General features: G+C 46.6%; 1 protein-coding gene across 2 annotated transcripts; it reads right to left on the bottom strand.

The window, feature by feature from the left end:
* Window positions 1–7,698: 7,698 nt before the first annotated feature.
* On the bottom strand, window positions 7,699–10,846 carry LOC131103231 (paraneoplastic antigen Ma3 homolog). 2 transcript variants are annotated; one of them, XM_078794723.1, is made up of 3 exons: window positions 10,583–10,846; window positions 10,441–10,503; window positions 7,699–10,044 (listed from the first exon to the last, which is right to left on the bottom strand). In XM_078794723.1, exon 3 carries the CDS (start codon window positions 9,400–9,402, stop codon window positions 7,714–7,716), a length of 1,689 nt encoding a protein of 562 aa, XP_078650849.1. In that variant the 5' UTR covers window positions 9,403–10,044; window positions 10,441–10,503; window positions 10,583–10,846; the 3' UTR covers window positions 7,699–7,713. The 2 variants fall into 2 exon arrangements, with proteins under 2 accessions (XP_078650849.1, XP_078650850.1); XM_078794724.1 differs by having other exon boundaries at window positions 10,441–10,846.
* Window positions 10,847–12,017: the final 1,171 nt, after the last annotated feature.

Genomic DNA, 12,017 nt, shown 5'->3' with positions numbered 1-12,017 from the left:
CTTGTAGCAGAGGTTCGACCAACTGTTGTACCCTTCTCTCCAGCACCCTGGAATAGACTTTCCCAGGGAGGCTGAGGAGTGTGTTGCTTTGTCCGGCTCCTTTTGAGTGTCCGCTGTTGTCAGCAAACCTCACAAGGTCACAGTTTTTTTCCTGATCAGGGCACCACTTTAGGTTGTGTGGATGATTGGTCTTCAGCGCCAGATTAAGACTCTTTTCTCTCAGAAGGCACTGCTTGAAATCCCACAGCTGGCATTTTCCTGGTCATGTCCATTGTCTTCGACTGGAATGATGTGGCAGCAAAGGACTGTCAGATTGTACAACACAGCTGAGCCCTTCAAGAAGAAGTCAGTGCTCATGAGAGTCAGAGTTCATGTGAGAAGGTCCTTTCAGCAAAGGCCAGGATTTGAACTTGTGAGTGGTATTGCAGCTCACGGTTTTGGGTGATCTCACATGAATTCCCATGAATCCCCTGACATGTTTTTGGTCTGATGACTTCCCCTGGGAAAGTCTATTCCAGGGTGCTGGGATCTCACATGAATTCCCATGAATCCCCTGACACGTTTTTGGTCTGATGACTTCCCATGGATCGCCACCATCAGTGATGTCTTGACACCAAGAGTGCCCCCAAAACTGTACGTTGTCGGCAGGATTTGATGTGCGGGGAAACCCCAATGGATTAGTTCATCGCCTTAACCACTCGGCAACAACAACTTGTCACAGAGCTGGTCTAGTGTTCCGCGACCAGGACGAAAACCACATTGGACCTCTTGTAGCAGAGTTTCGACCAACAGTTGTACACTTCTCTCCAGCACCATGGAATATACTTTCCCAGGGAGCCTTTAACCACTCGGCCACAACAACTTGTCACAGAGAAGGTCTAGTGACTTTAGGTTGTGTGGATGATTGGTCTTCAGCGCCAGATTAAGACTCTTTTCTCTCAGAAGGCACTGCTTGAAATCCCACAGCTGGTATTTTCCTGGTCATGTCCATTGTCTTCGACTGGAATGATGTGGCAGCAAAGGACTGTCAGATTGTACAACACAGCTGAGCCCTTCAAGAAGAAGTCAGTGCTCATGAGAGTCAGAGTTCATGTGAGAAGGTCCTTTCAGCAAAGGCCTTCTCAAACTATTTGCCAAGTCAGGACGTAAAGAGGGACTGTGCTGAAACCCGGGACCTTTAGATCTTCAGTCTAATGCTCTCCCAACTGAGCTATTTCAGCTGCGAAGGTGGTTCTCTGCTTTTTCCATCATTTTTCTATCATTTTTCCATCTCTGCTGCGATCTCTCCGGACCTGTAACAAACAATTCCACAAAACATTTGGCGTCACGAACCTGGAACTTTTTGAAAAGGAGAGACTCAGTGAGAGAAATGTTTAGGAAAAAGGAAAATAGTCCCGCCGCGGAGAGCAGAGTTGTTCCGGGGTGGGGGGCAGCGCCGTGGAAGACGGTAGCTGATAAGTTGTTGCAAGCGGGGAGTTCTGGTCCGGAAGCATGGACAGAAAATACCGCTGGTGTTCCTAGAATTGTGGTGAAACCCAAAGCTCCGCTTGGAGGAGCTGTTAAGTGCATGTGGGCATGCGCGCAGGCATGGAAAATTCAGCCAGAAAAATACACTAGCCTGGAGCATGAAACGTTGAAACTAAGAGAACAAGTTGATAGAGTTAAAATAGAGAATCAGATGTTACAAACCAAAATAACATTGCTGGAGTGCAAAAAAGCTAATTTACAGCGGATGTGTGAGAAGGCTGTTGCTAGCACGAGGCATGTTACTCGCAAGCAGAGGAAAAATCTCAGGGGTGATGAGGTGAAAATACGAGCTTTTGTGATAAGTGGGGAAGATAATCCCGATGCCTGGGATCGAGAGGAGGATTGGGAGAAGTTTTTCCCTGATCTGTATCCTGACCCAGAGCAGGGGGAGGGTGATGGTGAGCTTCGTGTAGCTAGACCTGTACAGCGTCGGCGATGCGTACAGAGAGCGGTGCCCCCTGCTGAGGAAAGGGTAACCGATGCTCAAGGTCAGCAGTTGTATGATGCACTGTGTAAATGGATGCGTGCCAATCCGCCACCAAGGAAGGAGGAGGTTGGTGTGCCTGTTAGAAGCTCTGATGATTCCGATTCAGACTCAACTACATCAGAAGGCGAACGGGAAAAGCATGAAATAGCTGCATTAAAGCGAGCACGCAAAGAAAGAAAGGAAAAGAGTAAGGCCAAAAAACAGAATCGGAAGGGGAGGCAGAATAACAATCCCTTTTCGGAAGGCGGTGGTCTTTACCCCTCCTTAGCCAAGTTTGAATAGGATGGGGGTCAAGCCCCGGAGGCAGCGGCCAAATTTGTACCCCGCTGGTCGCAAGAAGACCCTAGGCCTCATGTAAATAGGATTATTCATTGGAAAAGCTCAGATCAGGAAGTAAGAGCTTTAGTTGATACAGGGGCGGAGCCCACGATAATTTCAGGCAATCCTGCTAAATTCAAGGGACCGAAAATATCCATGATTGGACTGGGAGGAGCATGTGTTTTGTTTTTCAGTCACAGCCTGGTGGCGAGTGTTGGAGTGTGGATGTTGAGGCTGCTGGTGGGATGTCCGGCGGAAGGGGCCCGAGGATCATCGTACCATGGGGTCCCGCCCAGGAGATGGCCATGTCGGTTGTTGGGGCACTCTCCTGGCTGTCCTGTCTGCATGCGGCCCAAGGAACGCCCACTCTTGGGTGACACCGGTGGAAGGAGCTCCTCGCTTGCCTCGCGTGGTTCGAGTGGGATGGAAGAACAGTACCAATAATCGCACGCAGGATAACTTCCGCTGCCCTGCGTGGTCCGTCTGCCAGACTGCAAACATCACCATGGACTGCGACCCCTACCAAGGACCACATGCATGGTCCATGATCCTGAGAACGGGATGCAACGTTACCATTGAAGCTAAAGTAAGCCTCTGTCGATTAACGGGAAATCCCTTCCTGACGGAATATCCCTTCTCATCGACCAAGGGGACTCAATGGACGGTAACATCAGGCGACACTGACATCTGGATTTCAAACTCAACTGAGATCACGGGACGCAGGTCAACAATCTGGGTCATTTTGGTAGTACCACCACATCAGCAGGTGACACACCCTACGTTAGTGCCAATAGTGACATCATGCACACACATGGCTTACCAGGTGACACATAATGAGATTCATTGGGAGATAAGGTTACCATCGATACCAACCTGCAAGCCACGAAGGAACAAACGAGCGTGGTATGATACACTGTTAGGGGGAACAGGAACTTTGTTAGGAATATTCAACACCATTGATGGGGAAGTGACACGATCTATGTTATCATCTACAGGTCAGGCGACAGCTCATGGGTTCCGCAGGGTGGCACAATGGATGCCTACCACTGTAGAAATACAGAAAGGGGGAGCTCATGTAGTAGACGCATTTCTGGGTTGGAACGTTGATATGTGGGATGTGTAGCATATATGAGAAATGCAAGAAAAGGTAAAGATTAATTAAATAGAAGTACGGACTAGCTGTTGGATGGAGAAGGTGTCTGTTCTGTTCGGTTCCCAGGTTCATCTGGACAATCAGGCAAGGATGTACATTCAGTTTCCTTCTCTGCGGAGTGAACGGGAATAGGAAGTTGATATTCTCCCTCCACAGTAAAACGCACAGGAGGTGGGCACTGAATGTAAGAAACCATATCCTCATTGTCTTCTTCAGCAGCTTCGGTGGAATTATCGAGATTGTGGCTCTGCTGCCGAGTTCTGGGCCTTCGGACAGGTGAGTTGTCAGCAGACTGGGAATCATTGTCATTAAGGAACCCGCAGGGGAGTAGAAGGTCCCGATGGAGTGTCCTTGTTGGTCCGTTACCGCTCTCAGGTTTGATTTTATAAACTGGGAGATTACCAGCTCCATGGACAACAACGTGGACTTCTTGTTCCCATTTGTTGGATAATTTGTGTTTTCCCCGAAGACGGACATTCCTCACAAGTACCCTGTCCCCAGGTTCGAGTGCAGAAGGGATAATACGGCGATCGAACCGGGCCTTGTTCCGGTCAGCAGTTTTCTCAGCATTTTTAGAAGCAATCCGAAAACTCTCTCCCAACCTTGATTTCAGCGCTTTGACATAGTTTGAATGGTTTGTGTTCTGAGTTTCACGCACAGGGAGATTAAAAGCAAGGTCTACAGGTAACCGTGGTGTCCGACTAAACATTAACTCATAGGGGCTGAACCCCGTGACCTCATTTTTAGTGCAATTATATGCATGAACTAGCGGCTTGACATGTTCCTTCCATTTGCTTTTCTGTTTTTGCTCCAAGGTTCCCAGCATCGCCAGCAGCGTCCGGTTAAACCTCTCTACCGGATTCCCCCTCGGATGGTACGGTGTCGTTCTGCTTTTCTGTATTCCAGCAACGTCACATAGTTCCTTTATCAGCTTGGACTCGAAATCCTGACCTAGGTCAGTATGAATCCTTTCAGGAATTCCATAGAAAATAATGAAGTTTTCCCAGAGCGCTTTGGCAACCGTTTTGGCCTTTTGGTTCGGTGTTGGAACGGCGACGGCGAATTTTGTGAAATGATCCGTTAGGACCAGAATATCCCGTGTGTTGCTGGAGTCAGGTTCTAGACTTAGGAAATCCATGCAGATAAGCTCTAATGGACGAGATGTTCCGATACTGACGAGCGGTGCAGCTCTCTCAGGCAATGCCTTTCGTCGAACACAGCGGCCACAGGTTTTGATTTTCTGCTCCACGTCGACTGCCATCTTTGGCCAGAAAAATCTTGTACGAACGAGATCGAGGGTGCGTTCAATCCCCATGTGGCCCATGTCGTCATGAAGATGCTTTAGTACGAGTGGACGCAGTTCTTCCGGAAGAATTAACTGATACGAGAGATTTCCGTTGTCTCGCCTCCTCCGGTACAAGATTCCATCCCGGACCTCCAGCTTTGACCACTCCCGGAGCAGCAGCGTTAATTCCGGAAGCTCTGCTCTTGCGGTCGGCGGAACCTTTTCTCCTGTCTCAAGCTGATAGATTAATTCTCGTATGCAGGGGTCAGCGTGCTGCTTTTCCTTTACATCGAGAGGAGGGATGATGGACAGTTGGTGGTGGCCTTCCGAGCTGTAGGGTTCAGGAAGTGTTTCAGGTGTCATTGACAGGGACTCAGCAAGAGTGAAGCCCACCTGACCGCTGTCATCTGGATGGGTGGTTTTTACCAGTTGATTTTGGCAGATGGCTCTAATGACTTCCTCTGGAACTGTGTCAGATTCGGCGGTGTGGCGAGAAACGAACTGCTGGACAAGTTCCTGATCTTTCGGGAAATCATTGCTGGTGCAGAGATGTGGTCGACGAGACAGCGCATCGGCGTCGATGTTTTGTCGGCCAGCCCGGTATAGGAGCTTGAATGAATACGTGGACAAGGCAGCCAACCAGCGATGCCCAGCTGCATCCAACTTTGCTGAGGTAAGGATGTAGGTCAGCGGGTTGCTGTCGGTAACCACTGTGAACTCCCCTCCATACAAGTAATCGTGGAATTTCTCCGTGACGCTCCATTTGAGGGCGAGAAACTCAAGCTTGTGGGCTGGGTAGTGACTCTCACTTTGAGAAAGTCCACGGCTCGCGTAGGCAATGACCCGCAATTGGCCTTCTTGTTCCTGGTACAGGGCAGCTCCGAGTCCCGTCACGCTCGCATCAGTGGGAAGGATGTATGGATGTGAGGGATCGGCGAACCCGAGCACTGGAGCAGTGGTTAGTTTCTCGATCAGCGTTTCAAAAGCAGTCTGGCAGTTAGTGGACCATCTCTCTCCGAATGGTTGATTCGGACTGTAGACTGGCGGTTTACCGGTTCGTGGCGCTTTGGCTTTACGTACAGGTGCATATCCTCTGGTGAGGTCGTTGAGTGGTTTGGCTATGACAGAGTAGTTCTTGATGAATCTGCGGTAATATCCCGCGAAACCCAGGAATGAGCGAAGCTGTTTCAGTGTAGTGGGAATTGGCCAGGTTTTTAGGGTCTCGACTTTCTCTGGGTCTGTTTGAACACCGCTCTCAGATACAATGTGGCCCAGGTAGCGTACAGATTTCTGGAAGAATCGACATTTTTCAGGTGATAGCTTCAGCCCATATTCTTTTAACCGGTGCAGAACTCTCAGAAGTCGGCGCTCGTGTTCCTCCAAGGTGTCAGAGAATATGATCAAATCATCCAAGAAAACCAACACTTCTCGAAGATGAAGATCACCCATGCAGCGTTCCATTAGGCGTTGGAACGTGCTCGGCGCGTTTGTTACACCTTGGGGCATCCGGCTAAACTCCCAAAAGCCCAGGGGAGTTACAAAGGCAGTCTTCGGTTTGTCTTCATCAGCCATTTCAATCTCATAATAACCGGACTTCAAGTCGAGAACTGAGAACCATCTGGAACCGGAAAGAGCTGAAAATGATTCTTCGAGGTTTGGCAGTGGGTATGCATCTTTTATTGTTTGAAGATTTAGCTTCCGATAGTCTATGCACAATCTGATGTCTCCGTTCTTTTTACGAACAACCACAACAGGAGAAGCAAAGGGAGATGACGATTCCTGGATTACCCCGGCCTCCAGAAGCTCACGTAGATGGCGGCGTACAGCTTCGTAATCCTGTGGGTGGATTGGCCGGGCTCTTTGCTTGAATGGCGTATGGCGTATGTGGTATGGTGTGCTTGACAGCAGATGTGCAGCCAAAATCGAGGTCATGTTGTGAGAAAACCTCCGAAATACCATTGAGCTTGTCTGTGACCCGCTTCTTCCACTCAGACGTAAGTGGAGAATCGCCAAAGTTGAGATTCAGGGTGGATGACGGTTTCTGAACAGATGGCTGAGTCACATGATGTTCTGACAGAATGGCATGGTAGGACTCCAGCTCTGCAATAACACTGAAAGGTGGAATAAAAGTGTCTTGCTCTGAGTCATTAGTGATGACGACGGCCACTTTAAATGGAGGACGAGCTGGAAGCGTTATTAAACAGCTGCTGACACAGAGACCACCAGGGAGAGTGGAAACAGGGTGTTGTAAAAGGACACTTTGGCAGTGGGGTGGAGTGGAAACTTTAGCAGAGCCCTCGATTACAACTGTGCGGCCGGCCGGAACACGCACGGGTGTCTTGCTGAGAAGTCTTACAACTCCAATGTTGCCATGGTCTTTCTGCTGATGTGACAACTGCAGTGTCTTCAGAACGGCTCGATAGCCATGTGCACTTGGCTGGAAACTGGAGGGTTCGCCAATGTACTGTTCGTAGAGTGGCTCTAAGGTGTTCATCCCAATGAGGACAGTTGCTGGAACATTTTGATGAGGATCTGGGACCACGAGAGCGAGCGTTTCAATGTTCATGTCATAGCCAATGAATTCTTTGGGGAACTTGACAGAAATCTTCACATAGCCCAGGTAAGGGACGTCTTGACCAGCGGCACCTTCAACATGCAGTAAATCATTAATTGGCTGGATTTGTTGTTCATGAAGGTAAGCATTATAAAAGGACACAGGAATTGTGGTTACCTGCGACCCGGTATCAAGCAAGCACTGGTGGGTATGCCCTTCAATGTCTACTTCCGCTGTGCACTTCGATCCAATCAGCCCACAAGGCAGCTTTGTTGTTGGCCCTGGACTGGTCTGTAGGTCTGCACAATGAACGTTTCTCCTCTTCCTCTTCTCTGCGGGACAGTGTGGGTCCTGCGCAGTTTCTGTGTGTCCCCCAACAGGAACTGAGCTTAGTTTAAAGGGGGTTGAGAGGAAGGGTAACGTCTCTGCCACTTTTCTTTCCGTTCGTTGAACTGTTTACGCTTTGTGTTTACCAATGTCTGGTTGGGAGCATTGTTGCACTGGGGTCGAATATGGCCATCTTCCCCGCAGCGATAGCAAAATCCAGGCTTTGGGCTGGAAGTTGGGGATGTTCGGGATTTCTGGAAAGGCTTATGAACAGGTGGGACTCTTTGAGCACTGGACTGATGAAGCTGGGAGGCAGTAAGAGCATCCAATTGCTGCTGCATTGCAGCCATCTGCTTTGTGAGAGCAGCTAATGCAGTGCTAACCCCCTTTTCCTCTTCAGCTGCAAACTGTGCTTGAGCCGAAACTCTCTGCTTGGATGTTCCGAGATGTTGTTTCATCCGCTGAGTTTTACTGGCCTCACGATCTTCTTCAGTTCTTAATAAAAGCAGCAGTTCTGCAAAAGAAGGTGGGTTGACTTTGCGTTGTTTTAGCTGGAGCTCTGTAATGAGGGTATTATCCCAGCAACCTCGACAAAACTGGCTTAGTAGGTGTCTGTTCATTTCACTGGGTTTAGCTCCGCCACGCTTTACAGCCAATGTGAGGGCCACTTGAAGTCGCTGTAAGTAGGTGGACGGCTTCTCACCCGCGTCTTGTAGAGTGTCCATGAATTTCATAAACAGTTCCTCCCCATCTTGAACTGTTCCAAAAGCTGATTCAAGATGCTGGATAAAAACTTCAGCTGGCAGGTCTGGGCTCAGGTGTTTCACTACATCTGCAGCAGGAGGCAGCAGACTGTCCAAGATCTGTCTTGACCGCTGAAGTTCGGAAGTAGCTGGGTCTTTGAGAATGAGGTCCACTGCAGAACGCCATGTTTCAAAATCCACTTCGTGTGGTGGACGAGGAACTCTCCCAGAAAACATCCTTAATCTGTGAGATAATCGAAAATTGTCGTCACTTTTCCAAACATGTTCAACCACATATCGGTGTGCTTCAGGTGGGTTTACATCTGCAGCAGATAAACGTATATTGGGTGGAGGTTGAGTGGTGGTAAATGGAGTTGAAGCAGAAGCCATATTGTGGGATGGTGGATGGTCAGCCATTTTGTATTCAGATGAGATGGGAGCAGCGGCCATTTTGTGTTCAGGTGGGGTTTCTTGTTCCTCGGTGAAGCCTTCAGTTTTTGTGGGGTGTAATTCTGTTACAGCACTACTAATTTGGACCATAAGTTCTTTCAAAACTTCTGCAAGATCTTGTCCAGATAATTTAGCCACTTGTTTTAAGTCTTCTAAATAAGTTTTTGTTTTATTGGACCCAACACTCTGGGCATAAACTTTAGACAAGTTTTGAATTAAATACTTATTATCACCAGGTTTAAATGTGTATGGCAACATGGGACCTAATAACTCAAACGCAGAACCGGATTTAAATTCAACTGCAATCATTTTATGATATTCGCTCCCGGGTGAGCTTAATGTGACACTTTTGCCTAAATCACCATACTGATTCAAAAAATCTTCAACTTCCTCAACATCTATTTCTGGATCACCACCCACTAAAACTGCATTTGGTATTTTAATTCCCAACGACTCAAAGATGTCCATATTGTTCGTTTGGTTGGTGAGACTGAATGCAAAATATTTACTGTACCAAAACCTCCTGGCTAGCTTGCCACTCTTTTTCCTATGTAGCATATATGAGAAATGCAAGAAAAGGTAAAGATTAATTAAATAGAAGTACGGACTAGCTCAGAAGATCTATGCTCGGCTCTAGGGAGGTTGAGGTACAGTAATATCACACAAGACACAAAATGTACTTTTAAGTGGCTTGGTGCCTTATTATTTGGTTTAAGTGCAAACAGTGACAAATTATTTACAATATTTACAAACGGCAGTAAAATGGTATAGAGGTTTTGGGAATTCCTATAGCTGTTTGATGAAGTGTACTTCAGTCTTTCAATCTAGTTCATTTGTTTCTTACAAATAAAGAAATCACAATTCAACAGTGGTTCAGCACAGTCCAGGGTGTAAATGCCCTTAAAATCACACAAAGCACAAAATCACAGTATTCACAATAAAGGGTCAGTGGCCACAACAATGTGTGGAGCGAATGTCCATCTCATAGGAACCCAGAGTCCATGGTATATGTGGAAATTGTCCATGATCGCGCGCAACAGAGTTCATATGTGAACAGATAAAGTGACCAGTGCATAGGTGGGAGAGAACTGGCTGCCAACACCCCTACCAGACCGCAGGAGGATGTTGAAGTGGTTCGGTTCTCTTTGGGTCTAGCTCGCCTCGTAGCATGGGGGTTGTCCCCAACCAGGCACACCTGGCCTGTATATCACAGACAGGACCACTATCAGTAAATCAGTCATAATTATCATTAGCTAGCTCAGTGTACACAAATCAATTAATCAGTATGCAAAATCCATTACACATCAGAATATAAAAATACATTTTCAATTATCAACCCCGGTTTAGCTTTAAAGAGGATTGTTTTAAAATGCAATTTAAGGTGCATAACATTCAGAATACACAGTAAACAAAAGCAGTGGCTCAATATTTAAACAGTTAATTCTATTTGGCCAAATCAAGTTAAAAAGTTTGATTATCGTTTTGGGGGTTAGCATAACAATGAATCGCATTACAGCAGCGAAGTTGGTTGCCGATCGCATTGATATGCTAACGCTACATAAGCTAACCACACACAACAATAGCATCCAGACTCACCAATTCCCCTCGTAATTCAGTCCCCGCTAGAACCCAGATGTCTGCAGCGACGGTACGCGGCTTCTACAAGTTATATAATGCACAAAGTTTTAGAGAACGATCAACAATATATATAAGTTGAAGTAGTTTGTTCGAGACTAACCGTGTTAGCAGCGTCCTGTAGCCTGTCTCCTCACCAGTGTGTGTGAGGGAGAGCGCACCGGTGTATTTGATTGCGGCCCTGGCGAACCTGATTGGCTGAGACGCAGCGCAAGCGGAAGAACGTTCAGTCTTTCGTCATGTGACTGGGTTGCATTCACAGACGTTATAAAAGACCGGGGAATATTTTTATATTATATAAATATTTAATAATTTTATTATAAAATATATTTTCATTATTTTCCAAGGATGCATAACTTCCATGTGGGTTACAGATGCAACATCAGAAGTTTTACACAAGGTTGCAACGTTGAATAGTACCAAATGTACCTTGCAAATGCTTAATGCTAAAGTTCAGCAAGAACGTCTGTTGAGAACATTGACCTCCTCAGCAGTGCAGCCGTGGAGACACTTATGGAACATATCGGACCGCGTATGGTTACAAGTTAAACCTAGCCTGACTCAGTGCAATGAAACACACTGTCAAGGGATGTGGTTGGAAGTAAACGTAACCCGACCCATGACCATATGCAGATATCGGATTTTGCCATTAATAGTGGGAAACCATTATTATTTCTTGAAAACGCATGGGGACTGGTTTAGTCCACAGACTAATCTGACTTATGATCTGGAAGGTTGTGCTTCTCATATGCTTGGCTTTAATAACTTTGGTTAACTTTTGCATGTTTTGGTATATTAGACGCACCCGAGCTATTTTGTCGCGACGAATTTATCACGCAGTTTCTTGAATTATGAAAATAGAACTATACCATGATTTGGGGCCGTTTGGGAGGGATATAACAAAGATGGTTGTGGAAGCTGACCCTCCGGGTCATCATGCATCCTGGTGGCCGAGGCGTTCGGACCCCCTGCATTTAACGTTTCCTGATCGTATTCTTATGTATCAATTTGTTATTGACCACATGTTACACGGGAATCATGACATCATGGAGTTGTTGCTCCAGGGGGATGCCTATGTTAATTGGATGTTTGAAAATGAAGATGATCTACCTGAACGGTTTATCAATTAAGTGGTGGTTTCAGCTCAGGCCACAGGGTGGAGTGAAGGAAGAGATTTTTACGTGTGTTGTCCTGAGCTGACCCACCACATGGTTATACCAATGGTTATACCACTTGTTTTGTACTTTTGAATGTAACTTGCTTCGCAGCTATATAACTTTGTACTTTTGACAGCTATGTAACTTGCTTTGCACACTTTTTGACTTGTTTTGACTTTACACACTCATATAACTTGTTTCACACACTTAAATATCAATTGACTGGTCCCGGCAACGGGATAAATATTATGCCCATATTCTGATAACGAACTAGAATGTTGTGAGAAACGAACTAGAATGTTGTGAGAAAAATGTGTATATTTTGTATTTTTCATATTTGGTATTTCATATTTTGTATTTTTCATTCTTTTTTAATAGATG

Source organism: Doryrhamphus excisus, linkage group LG11, assembly GCF_037039965.1.
Source record: "Doryrhamphus excisus strain RoL-2023G ecotype Guam linkage group LG11, RoL_Dexc_Guam_v1.1, whole genome shotgun sequence".
Classification (NCBI taxonomy): domain Eukaryota; kingdom Metazoa; phylum Chordata; class Actinopteri; order Syngnathiformes; family Syngnathidae; genus Doryrhamphus; species Doryrhamphus excisus.
Note: the sequence above shows the minus strand (reverse complement) of the source record. Positions and strands in the feature narration are given on the sequence as shown.

Coding starts and splice junctions, on each gene's coding strand:
- LOC131103231 (XM_078794724.1), bottom strand. CDS start 9,402: ATGCTACATAGGAAAAAGAGTGGCAAGCTAGCCAGGAGGTTTTGGTAC.